The 25502-nt window shown below is 43.1% G+C and overlaps 1 protein-coding gene across 1 annotated transcript in view; it reads right to left on the reverse strand.

The window, feature by feature from the left end:
- Nucleotides 1-25502, reverse strand: part of LRRC9 (leucine rich repeat containing 9) — a 126335-nt gene that overhangs the window by 60635 nt on the left and 40198 nt on the right. Inside the window, exons 13-20 of the mRNA XM_040411210.1 lie at nucleotides 24115-24241; nucleotides 21908-22054; nucleotides 20183-20304; nucleotides 18848-19030; nucleotides 14645-14764; nucleotides 12069-12260; nucleotides 5551-5676; nucleotides 3840-3980 (exon numbers count right to left, since the gene is read on the reverse strand). Coding sequence (XP_040267144.1) covers nucleotides 3840-3980; nucleotides 5551-5676; nucleotides 12069-12260; nucleotides 14645-14764; nucleotides 18848-19030; nucleotides 20183-20304; nucleotides 21908-22054; nucleotides 24115-24241 — 1158 coding nt within the window. The remainder of the gene's footprint in view (nucleotides 1-3839; nucleotides 3981-5550; nucleotides 5677-12068; nucleotides 12261-14644; nucleotides 14765-18847; nucleotides 19031-20182; nucleotides 20305-21907; nucleotides 22055-24114; nucleotides 24242-25502) is intronic.

A 25502-nucleotide genomic window follows, 5' to 3' on the forward strand; every position in this document is an offset into this window, starting at 1 on the left:
TGTTTCAGACCCTTCCTATCCACATTCCAGCCAGTTTCTTCTCTGTTGTACATCGGGATCTCTTTAGATTTCTATGGGCAGGGAAAAATTCGAGACTGTCTAGATCCTTATTACATGTGCCGAAGGAAAGGGGGGGCCTGGGGATTCCGGATCTAAGAAAGTATTATGCAGCCTCTATGTTTCAACGTGTGGTAGATTGGTCCCGGCACACTCAGTTCAAGCAATGGATCTCAATTGAGCAATCCACATCACAAACTCCTTTGGCCCTCCTTCCATGGACGGATAGGAAGGTCCCGAGTGACCTTTCTTCCCATCCTCTCATAGGCCCTACCTTAGCTCAATTCCGTAAGTACCAACAGATATCTACAATCTCCCCTGCACCATCTCCAATGTTCCCTATCCTAGGACATCCGGACTTCCCAGCGGGTTGCTCAGGGGGTACGTTCGCACAGTGGAGGTCGAGTGGTAGGTGTAGGGCACCATTCTTCAGAACTTCTGGCAGATGGCTCACTTACTCTGAACTATTAGGTAGGACAGACCCCTGTCCTCTAGGTCCATGGAGATCAAGGCAGCTACATCATTTCCTTTCTTCTATCCCATCCACTCAGGGATATGATAGGGCACTCACTTCTTTTGAAAAGATATGTATAGGTTCCGGATTATATCGGCACTCTCTCTCAGAATTATACAAGGCATTGGTAACGCCGGGTTCGGACTATCTCCCACCTTACTCAGCAACATGGGCTCAGGACTTGCAGAGGGATATCTCCTCCGACCAGTGGCTTAGAATATTCCAGTTTACTCATAAATCTTCCATTGCAAGTAAATATCAGGAGGCCAGTTACAAATTACTATCGAGGTGGTATTATGTTCCTACCCGTCTTCAAAAAATGTTTCCGTCGGCTTCTCCTCTATGTTGGAGATGTGATGCCCACCAAGGTTCCCTTCTGCATATTTTCTGGCAATGTGACAAAGTTAAACCATTCTGGGAGGCGGTCCAAAAGGCCCTGGCCTCAATTTTTCCCTTTTCAATCCCTAACACTCCAGAGTTTTTCTTACTCTTTCTTTCGGACTTGCCGTTGATATTACTTCGACGATCTTGTCTACGTTATCTGGTTATAGCAGCTAGAGCTTGTGTCCCTGCGAGGTGGAAGTCTGGTTCGCCTCCCTCTGTGGGAATGTGGATTCAGAAAGTAGAAGAGATTCGGAGAATGGAGGAACTCACAGCATCCTTGAAAGGTCGTAACAGAGCTTTTGTAGATATGTGGTCTCCTTGGTTCACCTTTCAGGAATCCGCGGAGTATCAGAATTTGCTGTCCTAAGAGTCTAGGCCGGACACTACTATACTCCTCACTTATCCACCCCTGCCCCCCCCCCTTAAATCCTTTCCCCCTCAATTCTTCCTTTTGTATCCTCGTCTTGTGCCTCCCCCCCCCATTCATGTCATTGTCAGTTAAATTTTCTTTTATTTTTATGCTATGGCTACATTTTCTATGGCTTTTTTCTTTTTGATTTTTGTATGGTTCTTGTTGATGAATCGATGTGCCTTATTGTCACCATGGGCTGAACACCAAACACAGACGTATGTGTTATATTTGTTTGTAAATTGTTGGATTATGCTTCATGATATCAGTCGGCATGGTCTCGACTATTATTTTCTAAAGTATGTGATTCAACATGCAATAATGCTGTTATTTTTACAAAATAAGAAATAAAGAATTTAAAAAAAAAAAAAAAAAGAAAATTGTAGATTCACACTGAAGGCATCAAAGCTATGAATTAACACATGTGGAATTATATTCATAACAAACAAGTGTGAAACAACTGAAAATATGTCATATTCTAGGTTCTTCAAAGTAGCCACCCTTTGCTTTGATTACTGCTTTGCACACTCTTGGCATTCTCTTGATGAGCTTCAAGAGGTAGTCCCCTGAAATGGTTTTCACTTCACAGGTGTGCCCTGTCAGGTTTAATAAGTGGGATTTCTTGCCTTATAAATGGGGTTGGGACCATCAGTTGCGTTGAGGAGAAGTCAGGTGGATACACAGCTGATAGTCCTACTGAATAAACTGTTAGAATTTGTATTATGGCAAGAAAAAAGCAGCTAAGTAAAGAAAAACGAGTGGCCTTCATTACTTTAAGAAATGAAGGTCAGTCAGTCAGCCGAAAAATTGGGAAAACTTTGAAAGTAAGGGCTATTTGACCATGAAGGAGAGTGATGGGGTGCTGCGCCAGATGACCTGGCCTCCACAGTCACCGGACCTGAACCCAATCGAGATGGTTTGGGGTGAGCTGGACCGCAGAGTGAAGGCAAAAGGGCCAACAAGTGCTAAGCATCTCTGGGAACTCCTTCAAAACTGTTGGAAGACCATTTCAGGGGACTACCTCTTGAAGCTCATCAAGAGAATGCCAAGAGTGTGCAAAGCAGTAATCAAAGCAAAAGGTGGCTACTTTGAAGAACCTAGAATATGACATATTTTCAGTTGTTTCACACTTGTTTGTTATGTATATAATTCCACATGTGTTAATTCATAGTTTTGATGCCTTCATAGTCATGAAAATAAAGAAAACTCTTTGAATGAGAAGGTGTGTCCAAACTTTTGGTCTGTACTGTATGTCACAGTTCTCCAATGGTTTGCATGCAAAGTAAAGCTTATTAAGAAGCCACCACTCCATTATCATGTATAATAAAGGGAGTTCCCCATACTGAACTGCTGACAGTACTAGTCCGGGTCCGAAGGGAGCAGTACAAACATACCTTTCGTGAAACTTTTGTTTTCATTAGTAGTGAGAATATGAACTTTTATTCTGCCAGGTTCTGCTCTGCACGTGACCAGGAGGTGGAGCTTCACTGTGACATGCTCACTGCATTGAGCTGCTTCACAGCCCCTCCCCTCTGATTGACAGGTGTAGCATCCAATCAGGAGACCACTACAGCTGTCACTCACAGCAGAGGGAAGGGGCTGTGATGCAGCTCAATGCAGTGAGCATGTCACACAGCACTTCACAGTGAAATTCTGCCTCCAGTGCACTTAGGGAGCAGACCTGTTATAAGAAAAGTTCATATTCACTCTACCTCTGATAATAAAAAGTATGTTTGCATTGCTCCCCCTGGTTCCTATTTAGTGGTGGTAACAGTTTAGAATGGATAAAAAAAACTGCCCACATACTCCCTTTAAAGGCTATGGACACCTTCATGGCAATTTTTTATGATCCTATTTTACTCATTTTGGGCTAATAACCTTTTTTTAATTTGGTTTTTATTAAACATTTTCAGCCATCTGTGAGACACAGGGGTTAAAAATCTGTCTGTTTGCAGAGTATCACACCCCAGTCTCATCAGCTGATGACTTATGTGAAGCCTTAGCTCTGATCTCCTGGCCTCATAAACAATCATTATAGCTAAACTTTCATCAAACTGATAAGAATATGGCTTAAAGGAGTGTTTATGTGGTCAGGAGATCAGAGATAAGGCTTTGCATGGGCCATCAGCTGTCGGCACTGAGAAGTGATACTCTGAAAACAGACTCATTTTTAACCCCTATATCTCAAAAACGGCCGAAATTTTTTAGTAAAGACCAACTGAAAAACTAATTTTTAGCCCAAAATAAGTAAAATGTGATCATAAAAAATTGTCCCCAAAGGTGTCCATAGCCCATAGTCTATCCCACAATACTTGTAAAACGAACAGCATTAGAAACATGAACTTTGACCGCATACATATGTTTACAGTGCGGTACTGAAAATCCTTGTGCCAATATTTTCCATAAATATTTCCTTGGCTTCTAAAAATCTAAAGCATATACAAAATAATGCCTGTATGTTCATGTTTTTCTTACCGTATGATACCAGCTGCTATTAAATTCAGCATATGGATCCAGGCAGTTCTTGCTAATTCGAGAGATGATCTGAGCAGAAGGCAGTAGACTAAGGCAACGTGGTCTAACGTTGTCTGTTCTGGCGCTGATCTCTAGCAATGACTGCAAAAACAGCAGAAATGTAATTCTCATTACATCAAGGAACAGCTCGGTTAAATGAATATTCAAACACAAATATAAAAAAAACAAAAAAAAACCACAAAGCTCAAACCCCACATCGCAGTGTGGATATGCGATACTGGTTACATTGCAGGGGCTTTCATAGTATTAAAGTGACCGAGGAGTACCTTGACCATATGTCACAGCACTCCAAGGAGAATTTAATATAAATTATTTGTAGGGAGTATTGCTTCTAATACGCTCAGCTGCTGCAGAACCTCTTTGTCAAACTGGGTCATTTCTTCAAAATGTGGGTCTACAGTAGATGAAGTGTGTATTATAATGGACTGCAAAGGTGTGCTTTCCAATCACAGTTTACACCGGTTAGATCGTCATACAGCAGTGTCCCCCAAGACAATGTCCCAGTGCACCACCAAATATAATGCACGTGAACAGACATTGTCCACCGACATGTCTGTGAATATTTTTATAGCTGATGTGTACTGATGTCAGTAAATGATGATTATACAGAGATGAATAGCGCCCCTCCTTTTTTTTTGTTCCTTCCCCTCCCCTATTACCGATTTTTTTTATTTATTTTTTTCGCCTTCCTTTTTCCCTTTTTCACAACTGATCATTACTTTTCCAGATCTTGTTCTGGACTAGCCCTAATTATGCCCAGTTAGGAGGGGCCAAAATAGACGAGATGACTACAGGCAATGGTAGTAATGCCAAGCTCACTTCTATAACAATGTTTATCTACATAATTGCGGTTTGATATGGACACACTGCGCTGTGTCATATGCTTTTTGTCTAACTATTTGAGAATTGTATTGATAAAACTGTAATAGAAACAGATCATACATAAAATGTCTGCGAAATGGTCGTTAACCAGATGATTGTTTGTTCAACTGCTGCTGTTGAAACCATGAACCAGCATCTATCTAATGTCCATGGCCAGCTTTAGATAGTTTAATAGCAATGGTGGCGAACCGCTCAGAGGCCAAGTGCCCAAACGCCACCACTGATTTAAAGAGTCAGACAACATTTGGGGGAGAGGTACAGAATGCGTGGCTATTAAAGGGAACCTGCCCTATTGGTTGGTCCAGCCTTACCATGTTCTCCCTGAACGGCAGCGCCCCGGTCACCAGGCTGTGCAAGAGACTGCAGGAGGCCTATTCACGTGAGTGGGGCTGTGGCGCGGTTCCTTTACAATGGGTGCTGCATAGGGAAAAACTGAAGGGGGCATTCTCAGATTGGAAGAGGGTCTATGCGATTTCCCATCACTTTATACAATATGAAAATCCCTTTGTAATGTGATCATTTTTTTCTTTGCTAAACATGACATTAAAAGGGTCTTCTGAGATTTTAATACTGATGACCTATCCTCTGAATGGGTCATCAGTATCTGATCTGTGGGGTTCCGACACCCGGATTGAGAACGCCTGGGTGTCGGACCCCCACCGATCACATACTGATGATCCATCCAGAGCATAGGTCATCAGTATTAAAATCTCGGAAAACCCCTTTAAACAGTACAACATTTATTCCAGAAGATAAAAAAAAACGTTACCGGTGTAATTCGGGCCCCAGCCAACAATTTTGGTGATCCGGAAACCTCTTCTTTGGTGATGTGCACTCCGTCCAAATGAGTCAGCGACTTCAATCTTCCAATGGCTGCCATACGCACCGAAGCTGGCTTGGAAAGGACAAGCGCGTCAGCTAATGGCTTCTATCGCATGTAACTTTTTATTGTACTTTGTGATGGTCTTGCAGTTAAGTGAACATAATGAGAATGTTTATTACACATAAGCACAGAAGTAACATCGCATTGTGTCGCCTCTCAGGGGCTTTAAGAAACTAGGTCATGTATTCAAGACGCTTCATTCAAAACTCATGAAAAGGGGGTTACTGCAATTGTTAGTCTCAAGCTAAATGATGACATCCTTATTAAAGTCGGAAGAAAGAAAAAAGATTTTCTTTTCCGACGTTCAATCTTGGATTTTGTACAATACGGAGGGTAGAAGAGCTCACAATGCAGACTGTAACAAAAAAATATATAAAAAAAATACACAGAAAATCTAGTGTTGCTCAGGCCATTAGACATAAAACCCCCACTAAATTTGTGTGACAACCGTAGGAGAGGTGAAACCGAGTAATTGAGTTTTTGTTCAAAATCCAATAAGGTTGTTCTTTTTGCACAGGTGTAACAATGAGATACAAACAAACAGTGTTGAGTTTTATGCTCTTCAGTCCTGGCTAGGACATACAGCAATTAGAATCCTGTGTGATTGCTGTAACATGCTACATTACGGCATCATCTGTAATGGAGTATTGTCAGGGCAATGCGATAAGGAGGCATACCGTAATTACACATGCCATACTTGGTATAATAAAACTAATAAGGGAGCTTTCTCTGCTCCTTGCATCAATCAGCATTATGTTCTGGGCATTTTAAGACTGTCGCAAATGTATACTGTTTATATAGTTAACGTATTAGTCTCTATAACATTAAAAGGGGTGGTCTCATTCAGGACACGGCTCCTGGGGTCATCAACTCCTGGCACATGGCTGATTTTCCCCGGGGATCGGCCAACCATTTTGCCTGCATCGGCTACTGACGGGGTAAGGCTCCATTCACAACGTACGTGGTGTGTTGCGGCCCCGCAAATTGCGGATCCGCAACACACCCGCCCGGCACCCCTATAGAAATGCCTAACGGACAAGAATAGGACATGTTCTATCTTTTGCGGAGCTGCGGACCTGAAGATCGGGACAGCGCTCCGCAAATGCGGACAGCACACTGTGTGCTGTCCGCATCCATTCCGTACCCATAGAAAATGAATGGGTCCGCACCCGTTCCACAAAATTGCGGAACGGATGCGGACCCATTTGCGGACGTGTGAATGGAGCCTAAGTGAGTATTATTTCAAGGGGGCCATTCAGATGAATGTATTGTATTTCAAAGATGGCTGGAATCCACCAGAATGATTAGTCCTACAGAAAAGGAAGACATGGTGGAGCCCATCGTATCTATATACAGAGGTGATATCATTACAGGCAGGATTAGAATGATAGATAAGCAGATAACTGCAGTAAAGTGATCTGTACAGACCAAGAAGTAGCGCCTATTATTAGGGTTAATGGCCTGTGTGAAAACTGCAGGATTTTATGTTTTTTTGTTTAAATATAGATAATGACATGGAGAATTAAAAATAACAACAAAAATATGTTAACATAAATACGCGATTTAAACAATATGTCTTTTTTTTTATGACAAATTCCCTTTAAGGGGGGTTTCGAACAAGAGATCCACCTTAAATGATGTCCATATGCCCTAACAGGATATATGAACAGGTTTGTCTTCATGAGATAACCCCTATATAGGGGTTGTTTGAGTTCCAGTGTTTGGGGGGAAAACTGCAGGGAAGCAGTTATAATAATAAAATAAAATAAAAAAATCCTTAGCCTCACCTTCCAAAGTCTCCTCCAGTACCACTGCGCTGTCCTCACCACCTGACTGCCGCCATAATGTCATGTTTTGGCTGCGGTGGTGATGTCCCGTATACTACACGTGGACTCAACGGTCTTGTACTGTACACTACTGAGGCCAGTAATTGGCTGCAGCGGTATATGGAACATCACCACTGTAGCCAAAACATTACATCACTGCCTAGCTAATAGGATAGAGCAGCATCTCTGAATCAGAGGGACCTCAGGAAGGTGAGTTTAAGGTTATTTTATGTATTTACCCACCTCTCCGCTGTCCCTAATAAAACTTTGACAATCCCTTTAAGCAGCTCCTACCTATAGAAGAAAGCCTGTTATATGCTTTATCAACTTACTGCACTCTTTGGTTTAGTTGGAGCCGAAAAAGATTATACCTTTTATTTATTAAAAATGTGGCAAATCTCCAGGTCCAGACGGCCTTACCAATAGATATTACTAAATATTTAATAGACTTCACAGAAAGGACATAAACCCGTCCAAGGGTACTATTGTAAATAGTGGTGAATAATTCAGGAAATCACTGAAAACCACTAGTTTAAAACATAACCTTTAATTTATTATTTAATACCAATGACCCAAATAGATATGCAATAAAGAGGGAAAAAAATAAAAAAAATAAAAGCAAAGAATATATTCCGATCTGATATGGTTGTAGGCGGGTATAGTGGACATACTATTTGTATAGGGTGTGGGACAGTATCCCTATTAATGTCCCTATCTCTGGAGCCCCTCCTACAAACGGAATGGCCGCCCCGATAGGGGCGATCCCGTGCCTCCTGGATTCCCTAGGATGGCCCCGACAAAGGGATGTATAACAGTGTGGAATAGTGGCCTAAATATATCTTCCTAGACTGCTATAAGTTACCAAAAATAATAACAAATAATAATTGTGCCCAAATTAAAGTGACATAATCCACCAAATAATATACAGCAAAAAAAATGTATAAAATAATAATAATTAATCTAGAGAAATACATAGCAATAATGAAATTGCGATGTGTCCTCAAACAGACCAACGCGTTTCACATAGTTAATTTAAGGCTCCTCAGGGGACACTCCAACAAAGAAAACACCTGTCACCTCAAATATTGTCAAAAAACATAGACAGAATAATTGCAGATCCTAGGAGCACAATACTCGTTATCCGGATGCTTTTCATCTGCGGACACTTCTGCCAGCCACTCCACTCCCCGTGGGACCTACAATGCATCTGACTCGGGCCGATCCTTATCAGTGATGGGCATGCAAGTATAATACAAACCAGGGTGTGCTTTGCACCAGGTGTTTATGCCCATAGTGCACCGGCATGGTTTATACTGATTCTATGCGATTTTTATTTACTGCAAAACAGAATATATCGGCAGTGTTTTCATTGATGATTATTATTCTGTTTAATCCACCTGGGTGCACATTCGAGTAGGGGAATGTACCTATGAGAGTAATGCTATCATCATAGGTACTGGAGGAGATATTTACATAATGGGTATGTTTGTTGTATCTGCTGCCATCCCAGTACAGATCACAAACTGAACCTTGATTGATATATCGGTTATCTGTCTGTCCGAGTATTGTGCTCCTAGTATCTGCAATTATTCTTTCTATGTTTTTTTGACAATCTTTGAGGTGACAGGTGTTTTCTTTGTTGGAGTGTCCCCTGAGGAGCCTTAAATTAACTGGGGGTGAAACGCGTTGGGACTGTTTAAGGACACATCGCAATTTCATTATTGCTATGCATTTCTCTAGATTAATTATTATATTTTTTTTTGCAGTATATTATTTGGTGGATTACGTCACTTTAATTGGGGCACAATTGTTATTTTTTATTATTTTTAATAACTTATAGCAGTCTAGGAAGATATATTTAGGCCACTATTCCACACTGTTGGAATACATCCCTAGGGAATCCAGGAGGCACGAGACCGCCCTATCGGCGCGGCCATCGGGGCGGTTGTAGGCCATCAGGGCGGTTGTAGGCAGGGCTCCAGAGATAGGGACATTAATAGGGATACTGTCCCACACCCTATACAAATGGTATGTCCACTATACCCGCCTACAACCATATCAGGTCGGAAAATATTCTTTGCTTTATTTTTGGTTTCGTTTATTGCATATCTATTTGGGTCACTGGTAAATATTTAATAACCACTAATTAACTACTTCCTTAGTGAGAAATTGACGTACTAAATATTAAGTGCCTGAATAAAGTACGTTAAGAACATTTTATTGAATAACAATAAAAAATTGGTTCTCCACCAAATATAACAATCAGGCTGGTGGTGAGAGTCGGAGTATAGAAAATGTATGTATATACCATCTCCTCAACTTCCCTCCACCATAAAACTTCTTCCTTTTATTATGTGGGAGCTACATAAAGCCCACAAGGGTAGTGGGGTGACTAGGGCAAAACCAGATAATGTCCGGTCTATCCTTCTGACCTTCTATCCATCTCCTGGAGTGAAGGATTAGACCCCTGGTATTATTTAGATGGACCAACCACTGGGTCACCACGGCTCTGCACTGATAATGATCTATAAGAACTGAACATAGGAATCCGCATTTATTTGCTCGACGCGTTTCTCTGCCGATATTAAACGGTATTTCTTCAGGAGCATACAGCAACCAAACACAGAAGGTGTTGTTCAGACATATTGTTACATCACTCTGCTGGTGAGTGTGTAGTAATAGAAGCATATACCATGCCCCCCTGTCTCCGATATCGTGCAAGCAGACTTGATAAATCTAGTATAGCGAACGCTGCACGCCTCTGATGGCGTGCGTGCAGCAAAGTAGAGCCTCCGGCACTATGAGAGCCGTAGCGCTGGTGACTCCCGCATTGTTTAAATGGAGAACACTCCACCCACTGACTTGCCAAGCCTCCAAGATAGGAGCCAATGAGGTACGAGTATCGCAACTTCCGCACCTCCTCCTGTCATTCTTCCTTTGCTATCGGCGTCAGGGAAAGTATTTGATACTGTGATATTTGCTTACTTGGGTTACCGTAAGTGCTGGGGGACAATGAACCCATTCAGATATAAACCTTGCCTAGTGTCAGTCTGGACTCCACTCACCTCCATCTATCCCCGAATAAAGAGATGTGGGAACGAAGTGCCGTCTGACATTTAATGTATTGCAACAATGAAACAATATCTAGGGAGCAGAGGCACTCGGTATTCTAAACCTATATCCACTGGCATATAGATACAATGTACAGTAAGATGTAAAAAATACATAGAAATATTTGCAGAAGAATTAACACCTAATTTAGAAATAATATTTAATCTAGCCGCAAAAATAAAATCCTTCCCACAAGAAAGGCTGGCAGCTCTTTTGTTTAGTTAAAGCCACTCCTTTCTCCTGGGCGCTATGGTATTGTCACGGATGTAGTAGGGGAGAACACCAAAAGACAATCAAGAAGGAAGGGGAAAGACACTAGGCCTCACCGCTAGGGAAGGAAAAGGGTCACCACCTATAAAACCCTGCTTCTGGCCCTAACTCCTATCCGTATGGGCACCTCTCTATGGTAGAGATACCCATACACAGGAACCTAGAAAACCCTGGTGACCCTCAGATACCCTAAAGATAATGACAGGGCAGAGACCACCCGTTCCTTCCCTGGTGAAGGAACTAGTGTCTCACTGAGGCCTAGTAAACAACCGGGAAGGGGGGGGGGGGGGGAACAAAACACGACAAGCGGAACACTTAACTTCAGAGGATGAAGGATGAACAGGACTTCAGCATTAACCACACTCCAGCTCTTCCAAGACCAAATAAAGCTATCCCAAGCAAGGAGTGATGGGAAAGGTCAGACTAAATAGGGCGAGGTAAAGGTCACATGATCCACACCTGAACAGGAGGTGTGGACGTACCAGCAACACACAGACAAAGTGAAACCGAAAGAGGCTGTCAGATCACTAATGCGTAGATCATCTTTCAGACCTTCTGAGACCTGTCACAGATGTGACAAGTATCTTCACAGTGCCACTCTAAGCCTTCTTAAAGGGGTTATCCAGAAAAAGAAATTTAGGACTTATCCTCAGGATAGGTCACCAGTGTCAGATCTGTGCGGGTGCGACACCTGGGACCCCTGTCAATCAGCTGTTAGAAGAGTCCTTGAGCATCGCAGCTTCTTCCTAGGCCAGTGACATCACTGTACTTTGGTCACATGGCCTAGTCAATAGGGGCTGAGATGCAATACCAAGCACTGCCACAATACGATGTACGGCGCTGTCCTTGGAAATCTGCATTGCTCGACAGAGCTTCGGTGAGCGCAGCGGCTCCCTGAAATTGCTGATCTGCGGGGGGGCCTTGGACCCCTGCTGATGTGAGAATGATGAGCTATGGTGAGATTAAGTCATCACTACCCCTTTAATCTCCTTACTCACTGCAAGCTCTTGTCTTTGGGTTTATATTGGACTCCTTACAAGGAGAGCTCACAATAAATACAGCATTCAGCATATGTATTGCAATCAATGAAATCTCTAGACACTAGCTAATAAAATCACTCTATATATGGCCAAGACCAAAGCAATCAGTTTTGCGTATGTCCAGCCAGTGAATGTTGGCAGTGTAAGGCTGACTGACCTTCTGCCAAGGGTTGTGGGCGACATTCAGGGTGAGAAGGTGCGCTGCGTGTCTGCACAAGACATTTAGTTCATCCATCGTCTTGGTCAATTGGTTCCAACTCAGGTCTAAGTGCTTCAGTTTCCTCATGCCTTTAAAACCTTCCAGACTTATCACACGGTTATGGCTGGCATCCAGATATTCCAAATTGGGCTGCAATGATTGGGAACAGTCAGAATAAGGTTTTCTTTAGCAGCATACAGACACAATTACAACTAATATCACAGCAGAACAGCCCCTGCACCTTGCCAAAAGCTTCTGGATGGCGATGAGGACAATCTGGTCTGTAAATCACTTTATTATTCAGCTGTGAATTTATGGGAATTATTAAATGCAATACAAACATGCATTTTTTTCTTTTTGTGTGTTTTTTTTTTTGGTCCACAGCATGGTGTGGCTATGGCGTTTTTTGCTCATTTGCCGCTGTTTTCTTGTGCCATACACCACAGTTTTTTTTGCCCCTGCTTCAAAAGACGCATGTGTCAATGTGTGTTGCGTTTTTGTTTTATTACTTTTTTCCAATGGCTTTTTTCGTATAACGATCTACAGAGGAAGTGACATCAGAGGGGGTTACATACTTCCCTCTTAAAAAAGATGCATGGCTTGGCTAGTACAAAAGCACCACAAAAACACAAACAACATTGTAAAATAAATCCATAAAAAAAAAAAAAAAATATTGAGGAAAAACGTCTCAGAAAACATGTTACATAAAAATACGCAATAACTTTTTTATCTGGCTGTTTTTGGACGGAATAAAATCCAAAGCAAATTTATATGTAAAGGAAGTTTGAGAGTACATTCACACGACAATGAAAAACGGGAGTGTGACGTCAATTTTTAGAACTATTGCAGTCTATGGGGTTATTGACAAGGCTATTTTTTTTAACGGACAGTTAATAGTCCTATTTTTGGCCATTTTGACGGCCAGATGGACCATCGAAATCAATGGCCCAGTTGTGTAATCGTCTAATGGCCGTTAAAAATTGGTACATTAGCGGCGTGGAAAGCAGTTAGTTAAAAACACAAAAAATACCTTGCCACAGGCAGTCCCGGAATCATTCATTCCACACTGTAGGCAGCAGGACTTTTTATTATTTTGCCGCCCCTATCGTTTGTCGGGGAAGGGGATGTGGGGTCTGGGGGCATTATATACATGGTAACATTTTATATAAAGGCTGCACTATGGGGCAATTTATATACCAGGCGCATTATATATACTGGGGCCACTATGGAGGCCATTACAGACACTGGAGGCAATACAGGGGACCATTATAGAGCAAGAAAGGCATATGAGAAAAGCGAGAATGCGAGGAATATAAAAAGGATGAAAGTGGTGGCTCTCACACCAGAGAAAGAAAGACATCCAAATGCAATAGTATATCTTGGAGGAGGATGGCTTCCTAGCTATTATCATCGTTCGGATCACCAGATCCGAATACCCATGATTCCTTAAGATGGTGGTATCGACCACACCACGCGGTCAAACGATGTGTGTCTGAATGCGGGTGGAAGATTAGACCTTGTGTGTGTGAGAAGATCCTTTCTGGGAGGTAGTGGCCATGGGACGTCCACCAGCAGAGCTACCATATTGGTGTACCAAGACCGCCCGGGCCAATCCGGAGCAATGACGATTGCTGGGACGCCTTCTGCTTTGAGCTTCTTGAGGATCCTGGAGAGCAGAATGCATATAGGACGGGAGGGGTACCACTTAGGGCAGAGCCTGCCCGTTTGTAGAGCTGAGGGTCCCAGGAGCAGGCCAGAACACATGTGTCTTCACCCAAGAGCCGGGAGGAAGAGGAGCCAGAACAGAGAGCCAGTGGCTGGAGAAAAAGACCAAGGCCAAAACCAATCTAGGAGTCAGGCTTTGGTGAGCTGGAAATGTGCCAGGCCCTCCCCAGCTGAGCCGGAGGCTGCCACAAGCTTGGGCAGGAGACGGTATTATGCCCATACTCCCGATCCAGCCTTGTTTCCAGCAGAGTCCTTCAGCCTCCCAAGTCGCTCCTTTTGGACGGAAAGGAATAGTGCTCGAAGTAGTGAACACCTGAGGCTGGCGGGCGGTGGAGGATTTGGTGGTCCTCCACACCACTTTTTCTTTTGTTCTGTCTACTGGGGATGTTAGGGGGCATCCCGCTGTGCTGCCTGGTGGGTAACCAGGAGGATAATTCTACCGTGGGCCCAAGTTCGTAAAAAGAACAAGACCTGAAGACCAGACGTCTGCTTCCTATGGACACTGATGAGGTCAGTGTCCGCAGGATGGGTATAACTGGTGGAATGAAATAACAATTTTTGCTTAGTGTCGCCTCCTAGTGGCAGCAACTATACCCAAGGTCTTTGCTGTGTCCCACAATAGAAATAATATTTACCGAGGGTACTGCAGGGATTAGGTCTTAAAAAAAAAAGCCTATGAAAATCATCCGGCAAGAAACTGGATGTACACATGGATGCAAAATAGCCATGAAAAACTGACAATGTATGCGTTTTTAATGGCCTTTTCCACTGTCATGTGAATGAACCCTTACATACCAAATAAATCTTACCAAGCACGAGACATCTTCCAGACTGGTGAACTCGTTGAAACTTATGATAAGCTTCTGAAGCCCATGAAGCTTTGAAATTTCCTTTAGTTTGCTTAAACTGTTGCCGTGTAAGTTTAGGATCTGTGTAAAATAAAAATGTAATGAGTTATTATGACAACTCCCAATGATATAGAATTCTTGCAAAGTATTATGAAAATATTTCTTTGTTCTTATTATCTTAAGGTACGTTCACAGGTGCGTTTCTAAGTCTGGCTTCCAGTCGCCTGTACCGTCAAATATTCCAGCTGTCGGACGGAGAAAAGCCGCTTTATGCAGGAAAGCGGACAGATAACCGCTTGATCCCATTATAGTCAGTAGGGATCCGGAGGGGAATGGTAGAATCTGGCAATGCCGGATCCAGTAAACTGCGGTAGGGAACAGTCTGCCGGATTAGGTTACCAGAGATGTGAACGAGCCCTAAGTAAGAAATAATGAAATCTTATGTGTCCTTCCAACTCTTTTCTTGAATGAATTTACTTAGATAAAAAAAGTATTAAAGGGCATTTTTTTCACTATTCGCAGACAGCTACGGACAGCTTTGCACTGAAGTTTAGTTTTGTTTAAAAAAAGAGCTTTTACTAAACGAAAAAAGTTTCATCTGGATATGACTGAGGAACTTAGATATCAATACTTTGCGTCTCTACTTACGGTAATTACTCGTCACTGCCTTTTGAAACGCTAAAAGTAAAAATAACGAATACTTTATTTGAATACAATGTTAAAAAAGGGGGGTAAGAGAGAGGGAAAAAAAAACCAAAAAAAAAAAAACCTGATTTGACGGGTATTGTAGGCAGAGAACAGGTGGGGATAGCAACACGTTCCCCCAAGACAGATGTGTTCCTGAAGGGGTGGGGGATGTATGTATGTCTCTCACCAATTGGTATTGCTTTAATCTCAGGATTATCACGGGTGCTCCTGGTGTCGGTGCCTGATGCGGTGCTAAAGTAAATTAAATGGAGGAGTGGTGGAATGGTAATGAATGCCAGTCAGATATATAGGCAATCCTATGGGTGTCTATTAGTCTAAGTGCACCGTTCCCCATCCAAGTGACTGCTGGTATCCAGATCACTGAGGTGTCGTGCCGCAGCTAGTGGGGGATCCTATGTAATTCTACGTATCCCTAATTGTGCCGAGAACGCTCATGCGGCTGTAATAAAGGAAGCCTAAGGGCTCTTTCGCACGAGCGGATCCCGTGCATGAAAGATTGCCAAGCCCCGTTCCGGACAGCAGAGACAGGGAGCATTAAAATGATTGATAATGCTCCGTGCCTCTTTGTGACCTTTTAACTACTAAATCACGGTGACAACTTTATCTCACTGTGATTTTGTAGTAAAAAGGTCACAGAGAGGCAAAGAGCATCATCAATCATGTTAATGCTCCGTGTCTCTGCTGTCCGGAACGGGGCTTGGCACTCTTCCAAGCAGCAGATTACCCGCACGGCATCCGCTCGTGTGAAAGAGCCCTAAGCCTCCAGTGTACAATCAAGGTGATCTCTTCAGCTACTATGTCAAGTCTGAGAAGGAGTTCTGCAAAAATTCTGAATTTAGCCCACCCATTCACAAACACGCAATCAGTGTTGGACATCAGTCCACATCCATCCATCAGTCCTCATTCACACATTGCTATCAGCCATCCCTATTTCATTGCTGATTAACCATGGGCTCACTAAGGCTAGGTCTACATGACGACATTTGTCGCGCGACATTTTGTTGCACCAATGTCGCGCGACAATTTTTATAATGGCAGTCTATGGTGTCGCACTGCAACATGCAACATGCTGCGACTGCGACGCAACAGTCGCAGAAAATCCATCGAGATGGATTTTTCTGCGACTGTTGCGTCGCAGTCGCAGCATGTCGCATGTTGCAGTGCGACACCATAGACTGCCATTATAAAAATTGTCGCGCGACATTGGTGCAACAACATGTCGCGCGACAAACGTTGCGCCCTATTTGTCGTGTAGACCTAGCCTAAGGCTACTTTTACACCAGCGTTTTTACTGGATCCGGCAGGGTTCAGCAAAAACGCTTCCGTTACTGATAATACAACCGTCTGCATCCGTTATGAACGGATCCGGTTGTATTATCTTTAACATGGCCAAGACGGAGCCGTCATGAACTCCATTGAAAGTCAATGGGGGACGGATCTGTTTTCTATTGTGTCAGATGGTGTCAGAGTTAAACGGATCTGTCCCCATTGACTTGCATTGTGGGTCATGACGAATCCGTCTTGCTCCGCATCCCATGACGGAAAGAAAATCGCAGCTTGCTGCGGTTTGCTCTCCGGTATGGGAATGCAACCAAACGGAATGGAATGCAGTTTGGATCATTCCGTTCTGTTCATTTATGTTTTGTCCCCATTGACAATGAATGGGGAGAAAATGGAAGTGTTTTTTCCGGTATTGAGACCCTATGACGGATCTCAATACCGGAAAATAGAAACGCTAGTGTGAAAGTAGCCTAATGTTGTCAATACGCTAATGCTGTCCTGCTACTGACTGGACCTGACTTTATATGCTCAACGCGTTTCTCCACACTTGTGGGACATCAGGAGCAAACGCAGAGCGTGAGCAGTGATCTGGGTGCCGACCACCGGTAGCGTGGTAAGGCACAATTTACAAGCGGCGAGGACGCCAACCACTGGTAATGTGGAATGGTAGCGTGGCCTTTTTTTAACATTGTATTTGAATAAAGTATTACTTTTAGCGTTTCAAAGGACAGGGACGATTAATCTGGATATGAAGGAGATGGGATCTGCTCATAGACGACAAAGTGTCAGTCTGTATCAGTTAACGATTAATCTGGATATGGCACCACATTCACATCCACCAATCAACAGCTTATTATATATTTCAGTGCAGTAGAATTCCGGAGAAACAGACCTCACATCCAACATGTATTACTGGGAGGGAAATGTCTAAAATGTCTGAAACTAGGTACAGGTTGCAAACTGAACATTAGGGTGTCTGAAAATGAATTGAGGAATGAAAACTGCAGCCTAAAACGTACAACATACAGTATTTCGGTCCATGGCCTTTAAATAAAAAATTAAGAAACTTTGCAAATAGCCTCCTTTAAAAATCTCCTACCATTATGTGTCTACAGCTCCGATACAGACCTATGTTTCTCCATGGTAAAAGACTCCAAACAACCCATGTGCAGTCTGATCCTCAGTCCTAATAATTGGCCCATGTAGAAAAGTACAGATAAAAGAGAGGATGACGGTGGTATCAGACTAAAGAGGGGTGAAACACAAAAGGTCTGCATAGGAGCTGTGAACACAAAATGCTACGAGATTTTGAATTTAGACTATTTACAAAGTGACTTAGGGGGTCATTTACTATGCTGAGATATGCCTATTCGCCTCGCTCACGCAAGGTCTAAAATTGTATGGTGGGGATGGGCCGGCAGGGAAAGCTGTCTTACATTTAGAACTGTTGCTGGATGTGGCAAAGTTATGGAGAGGCCTGAGCCTCTTCATACCTGCAGCGGATCCACCGCCAGTTTAGAGCTTTATTAAGACCGGCGTCTAAAACGCTGGTTTTAATAAATGTGCCCCTAAATTTGTCATTCTACATGCATTCAAAGTAAATAATATATATATAAGGTTGCACAGTAAAGCTCACACTTAACTGAAAACAGAGGAGATGCCCACCTGTCAGGACCTTGGCTTTACCCATTGCTGTCAATGTATCAGCAAACTCCCTCTAAATCCCAGCTTGGATCTGGCAATTGTAATAGCAGTTCTGGCACAAGAATGTAAGAATTGTTATCGGGGCCAAAACTAGCCCTAGGTAGTCTGGAACATACACAACTCACACATCCTGAATCAGACGTTATCTATTTAAAACAAATCCCATTTATAAAGTACACCAAAGGGGCATTTATAAGCTCCTCATGGTGTGTCTCCTTTAATATCTATATACGCGTCTATATACACATTTCGGCGGCCATAGGCTCCTTCTATATATTACAGCATCTTCCCCTGTTTACCTCCAGCGGCACAGTGCCTGACGAAGGCCAGATACGGCCGAAAACGTTTGCACAAAAATAAAAAATCTTCTGCCGCTTACCAATTGAAATAAATATCCTTGAAAGAAACCATTGCTGTGATTTATGTTCTTGATCCTTTAATATCCAGACAGCTGAGGTTTGCAATACTTACTGTAATTTGGCTGTACATATTGGCTTTTGCAATGGAAAGAATGGTCCCTTCGTCCAGAGTAATTATTTTTGGCCTGGGTTTAATAATTGGTGCCATGGAAAAAACATTTTCGTCCAATTTAATTTCATCTGAGTATTCTGCAGCTGCAATACTGGAAAGACTATAAGTCATGTCAGACATTCCCTACCAAAATAAAAAGCATAAAAAAATGTTATTAAATGTTTAAGATAATAGCTCTGGATATTTCATGAAGTACAGGATAAACATATCACAAATATATTGCAAGTTTGAAATGAGCGACTCTTAAAGCGGTTGACTCATAAAAAAACGAAAATTCCCCTTCAGGCAGAAATAGTCAAAAATAATCAAAAAACATGTCCTGTCGCTCCGATCCCGAGTAGCTCCTAGTTTTCATAAACAGAGTATCACAGCCTGCTCAGCTATTCCCGCCATCCAGGCCACCTCTGGCCAGCAAATGATGGGCATTCTAAGGCTTCTTTCACACTTGCGTTGTTGTTTTTGGATATTGAGATCTGGCAGAAGATCCTAATATCGGAAAAAAAAAAAGTTTCAATTTAGCTCCCATGCATTCTGAATGGAAAGAGATCCGTTCAGGATGCATCAGGATGTCTTCCGTTCCGGCAGCATTCTGTTTTGTGACGGGACACAACCTCTGAAAGCTGCAGTTTTGTGTCCGGTCACAAAAACAGAAAAAAACTGATCTGACACTGAAAGCAATGTAAGTCAATGGTGACGGATCCGTTTTTTTAAGAACCTAAAAAAAACTGATCCGTCACCCATTGACTTTCAATGTATTTAGTAACTGATCCGTTTTTTCCATTTTTATTTCACACAACTGCATACTAATGGATGAATCCTGAAGTGGAAAATCAAAACGGATTCGTTTAGTTCCAGTATTGAGATCCTCTGCCATCTGATGCACACGGCTGTAAGTGTTTTGTGGTCCGAGAATCACAAATCTGCAAAACACAGATCCTGGCCATGTGCATGCTGCCATTTTCTTTTTCACTTCAATAGAAATGTCCTATTCTTGTCTGCAAAGCGGACAGGAATAGGACATGCTCTATTTTTTTTGCGGGGCCACCGAATGGACGTGCGGATGTGGACAGCACATGGTGTACTGTCCGCACATTTTGCGGCCGCATTGAAATGAATGGCTCCGCAGCCGTACACATATAATGTGGATTGGGTGTGGACCAAACGTACGATTGTGTGCATGAGCCCTTACTCTTTTCCTGCCGCCAAAAGTAGAAGTTTTAAATGACTTATTTTCTATATTTTGTATTTACCCAAGGTGCAAAGAGTGTGTAGTACCTGAGTAATATATTCATACTCCACAATGTATTCTGGCAGGACAAAATCCGTGTCCAACAAAAACCACTCACAGCGGCGGAGGCTGCAGCCACAGCTCTCATGTTCCTTGGAGGGACAAACTTCTGAAAAAGTCAAAAAACAAGACATGCACTTAATATATAATGCAGCTGGCAAGTTATTGGAAGAATTAAAGGGGCTCTGCACTGTGAATATCTACTAGATGAAAATTGCTGCATGCAAAAGCCATTTCACGTAGAACGGAAGAAGACTTATTCCTGTAATCAGCCGGCAAATGAGCAAAAACTCTCGTTATCATACATTGTATTTTTTAGGTGAGCCTAATGGGTCATTCACAAGACCGGAATTTTTTTGTGATCTGCAAAACACGGATACTGACTGTGCACACTCCGCATCCCTACGGTCACAATGCAAAAGATAGGACATGCCCTATATATATATATATATATATATATAATCGCCGCAACATGCCGACCATGGACCCATTGAAGTCAAAGGATCCGCACCGTGATGCGGCGTGCACATGGCCAGTATCTATGTTTTGCGGATCTGCTTTTTGCAGACTGCAAAGCACTTATGAACCCTTATGATGATCGTGTGTCAGCATCACATCCCCTAAAGTAAACAGGATAAGTGCTGCTGACAATATGCAAATTGGATTATGGATATGGGGATGAACGACCATACTTATAGTATGATTAAGACCATTGATGGTTCCTTCATTTAAATGTATTAAACAAGTGCCGATCTACAGTATATTATCATTCTGTGCTACAGACAGATTATTTTTATTATGCTTATGCCTTAAAGGGGTTTCCAGTCCTTTTATGCCATCAATGTCTGATTCGCAAGTTCCAACATACTGCATCCCCGACAATCCGCTGTTCTGCAGTAGCTCAGTCCATTGTGGTGCTGGGGTACTCGGGAACAGCCGATTAATTTATACAGAGCTGTCAATCACTTAAAATGGCCATACACCTTCAACCTACATCTACCGTATTTCTTCTGCTTCAACATACACGCGTACATGTGTTCTCACTAGGGAGAGGGGAATAAGCCACTACCAGACATCTCCCTTGAGGACGAAAAGGATCAAGCATGTTGAAATCCAACATGCCTGACTCTTCTTCCTCCCCCCCAGGGAATTTTCTAAACTCACCTCTCAGATGGTGCTCCTTGCCTTCCGTGAAAAATACTGTGGGCCACTATTAGGGTCCATTCACACGTCCGTAATTTGGGTCCGCATTCGTTCAGCAATTTGCAGACCCATTCACTTTCAATGGGGCTGGAACGGATGCAAATCCACATTTCCTGGATCCGCATCCGTTTTTTCGGAATCCGTTTTTTCGGGATCCGCAATTTCGTTCCTGGAAAAAATAGAACATGTCCTATTCTGGTCCGCAATTGCGGACCAGAAAAGGCATTTTCTATTATAGTGTATGTGATGTGCGGATCGCACATTGCAGGTGTCCGTGTTTTGCAGATCCGCAATTTGCGGATCCGCAAAACACTTACGGACGTGTGAATGGACCCTTAAACTAGTTAATAAATATAATGCCAAGAATTGGTTGTCTAAGTCGCTTAAAATAAAAAATGATTCTGAGATGCAAGGTAATTCTAGAAGTCACAAAGCAAGGTTACTGTTATTACCTCGGGGTTGTAAAGTGTTTTATGCATTTTTATATAATGAATACAGAAGGAACGCACCATCATCTGAAGAACATGGAGTGCTGCTGTTCAACTTCAGCGGTCTGAAGACTGAATTAGCACCAGGATAATTAGCAGGATTAATAGCCACAAATTCTTGTGCCTGAACGCTATGGCCAAGGAACACTTTAGAGATGAGAAGTTTACCTGAGGAAACAAAATGAAATACAACGACAAAGTGTTATTGATAGAAATATAATGCACCATTTCTTAAAAAGTATTCGAATGTACACAAAAGGTGGAGATACGCACAAGATTAAAGTCAGCCGGAACGAGCGTTTCACGGTCGCAGACGGCAGACTCGTCTGCCGAAAAATACAATCTGCCGAACTGGAAGATTTTGTCCGTTCAGCTTTAACGTGCGTTTCATCGAGCTTGATGAAAGTGATTTTTTTTTAGTAAAAACTGGATGACCATAATATCAGGTTGCTATGCCCCATTTTGGGGGTTTTGTTCCTACAGTAATGACCCTGTGCATTAAGTGATGGAGAGAAGTGTCCACTGGGCCTGCTGCTCCTTGATTTGCAGGTCTTCTCCTTGACGCCTTCAGGGGGCATTTTGCACATCCTTGTGCTGCCCGAAGTCCGCCCGGCCCCATTCACTATAATGTGGAGCGGTTTAGATCTGGCCGCAGCACGGCAAATATGCCGCTGAATCTTCTCCGCTCCCCATTATAGTGAATGAGGCTGGGCGGACTTCCAGCAGCACATGGGTGTACACTGTAGTACGCATCCGGCAGGCTGTTCTCCTGCCGAAACAGTGTGCCAGAAAAGGTAAACGCCAGTGTGAAAGTAGCTTAAAATGCAATCCTAAAAAAATTGCCCAGAAGGTGTCCATAGCCCTTAAGCTGGTGATACAAATTGGAATGCTGTCGGCCGATAGCTATCTTTCCCGATCCTCCTCCTACACATATGCATGTATATGTATGGCAGCCGCTTTCTCACCTCTACCCAGACTCCTCTGGCAGACGTTAATCTCACCACTAACAAAATGATTGGGCAACTGAATCCAACATATCTGATCTCCATCTCCCCTGACATCAGAGGAGATCATCGAGGAAAAGTTGGAAGGTCACCATACACATTACATGGTTGGCCGAACCAATGTGTATGGCCAGCTTTAGGGCCTTGTCACACAAGTAACAGTCATGCCTGTGCTGTCCAAATGTAGAACACTGATAACATTATATTCGAGGGGCCATTTCACATGTCCAATTTTCCACATGGACCATCGGTCAATGCAAAGAGAACCACAGGATGCATTACTCACATCAGACTCACTCATTCAGTCAGTCAATAGGTCTGTGAAATAAAAATGCACAGCAAATCGGACGTCATACAGTATATGTGCGTTTTTCTCACAGACGGCTGCTAAGAGATGCTGACAAGTGAAATCAGATTTTTTTTTTTGGTGAACAGTAAAATTAGTTTTTAGGATACACCACGAATGTCAGATAGGTGTGGGACCCGCTCCTATCTTCAGAATGCGGACCCCCCAAGTGTAGAGGAGTCTACTGTGCATGAATGGCGTGCTCTCCATTCTGACGCTATAGGACTGTGAGAAATAGCTGAGCCAGCGCTCAGCTATTTTCGGAACTCCCATAGCAGAGAATAGAGGGTGGCCTCAGATACGTGGCTGCTCTCCCATCACTTTAGGGGGCCCTGTAGTGGAGATAGGATCGGGTCCCCTAGGTGGGACTCACATCTATTTAACACATGTGGCGTATCCTAGTGATAAGATGGGAAACCCCTTTAAACGTAGTGCATTGTAAATGAATGATCCTGTCGGTATGCCAGAGTTACGGCACCATGAATCTGGGGACAGCTTCCCTTTCATTTTACTCATACTTGGATTTTAGAGCTAACTACAATTGTTATTTTAAGTGTGTGTGTGAAATCATAGCTAGGATTGTAATGTATGAGTGACGGACATTTCATAATGCCAATGACTGTGTGCTTCAGAAGATTAGAAATGACAGCATGAATTTTATTTCCAGGAAATGCTGAAAGTATTATTCTGTCCAAGTTAACATGTTCATTGAACCAAGTAGTCGTGTCAACCTCAGCTAGTCCCACGATTATTCCCCAAGTGATTACATGGAATCTGATTCATTCGCTGCATTCATTAGTCAGGCAAATCTCAACACTGGACTCACTATGTCATCTATCATTTCATGTATCATCGATGTGCTCTTGTAATTAGTTTACCGTGTTTAAAGAGTTCTGGATCATAATGATTTGTCTCTTGGTTTGTTTCTTGCTGCAATTTAGAAGTCTCATAAAATCCCAAACTGTTGGAGAGGAGGACAGCTTCTTCTTGTTCCTGATCAGACAACTGTGCAAAATACAACATGACATGGTAAAGATGAAGACAATAGTGAAAGCAATGTATTATGGCTAAGGCAAGAACCAGAGTAGGGCACAGTTCTGCATCTTTTCATTAATTACATTAATTACGATATAACGGACCCTCATGAAAAAAAAAAAAAAAAGATCTGCAGGGCCCAGCAGCTTTTCAAGGGGCAGTGAAAGGCAGGGATGTTCAGACTGGCAACTCTCACTGTGAACATTGACCTGAAACCAAAGTTAAAGGGGTTGTCCAACCCCTTTAATGTCCCCCCTGCCTCATGTAGGTTATACTTACCCCACTCCCCGGCACCCACATCGCTCCTGCACGGCCGCCGCTGCATCTCTCCGTCGCGCAGATCAAAACATCCGGCGACGGGCACCCAATAGTAGGCTGCGACGGGGACGAGCTTCACTAGCATCGCGGGTGACGCTAGGGAGGCTCGTCCCCATTGCGGCCTGCTAATGGTTCCCCTTCCTGTCGCTGAATGTTTTGATCTGCGCGGCGGGGAGATGCAGCGGTGGCCGTGCAGGCATCAGGAGCGATGAGGGTGCCGGGGAGTGGGGTAAGTATAACCTACATGAGGGGCCCGGGCATTAGGGGGGACATTATAGGTGTTGGATAACCCTTTTAAGCCCCTCGTACATTCAGGAAATGTCCTGTAAATCTGTTCTCTATCACAGGAGGATCGGATCTTGACACAAAGTAGAGGGGAAATTTAGAAAATGTTTCCTCCCTTGTGCTCAGCTCTGATCCTCCTTTTTTGTGCGTGTGCTCAGGGTGCTATGGCGGTAGCACCCATTTTCCTTCTGCCACAAAAGACATAAGTCTAGAATGCTATGTGTGTGAGTGGCCGTCTGACAAAGGGGAATATTGTACTGGTTAAAGTGCGACTGGTATTGAGATAGTGGCACTTTAGATAAGATGCCCAAGGGTAGCTAGAATAGTGACACAGTGGTGCCAGGCCGTTCTACCGGCACCACTGATAAAAAGAGCTGCTGATGACATGGACCTATGTTAGAAGCCTTAACCATTGGCTTACAGCAATACTAGGTTCCTCACCTACTTTTCTAGCTACCCTTAGGCATCTTGTAGTGCCACCGTCTCATGTCAGCATTTGCGTATTTTAAAACTCACTTATGTATCGCTGACATATTCCGCAGCGCTTTACACACATTATCATCACTCCAATGGGGCTCACAATCTAAAGTTCCCTACCAGTATGTCTTTGGAGTATGGGAGGAAACCG

The sequence above is a fragment of the Bufo bufo genome, chromosome 11 (assembly GCF_905171765.1).
Source record: "Bufo bufo chromosome 11, aBufBuf1.1, whole genome shotgun sequence".
Classification (NCBI taxonomy): Eukaryota; Metazoa; Chordata; class Amphibia; order Anura; family Bufonidae; genus Bufo; species Bufo bufo.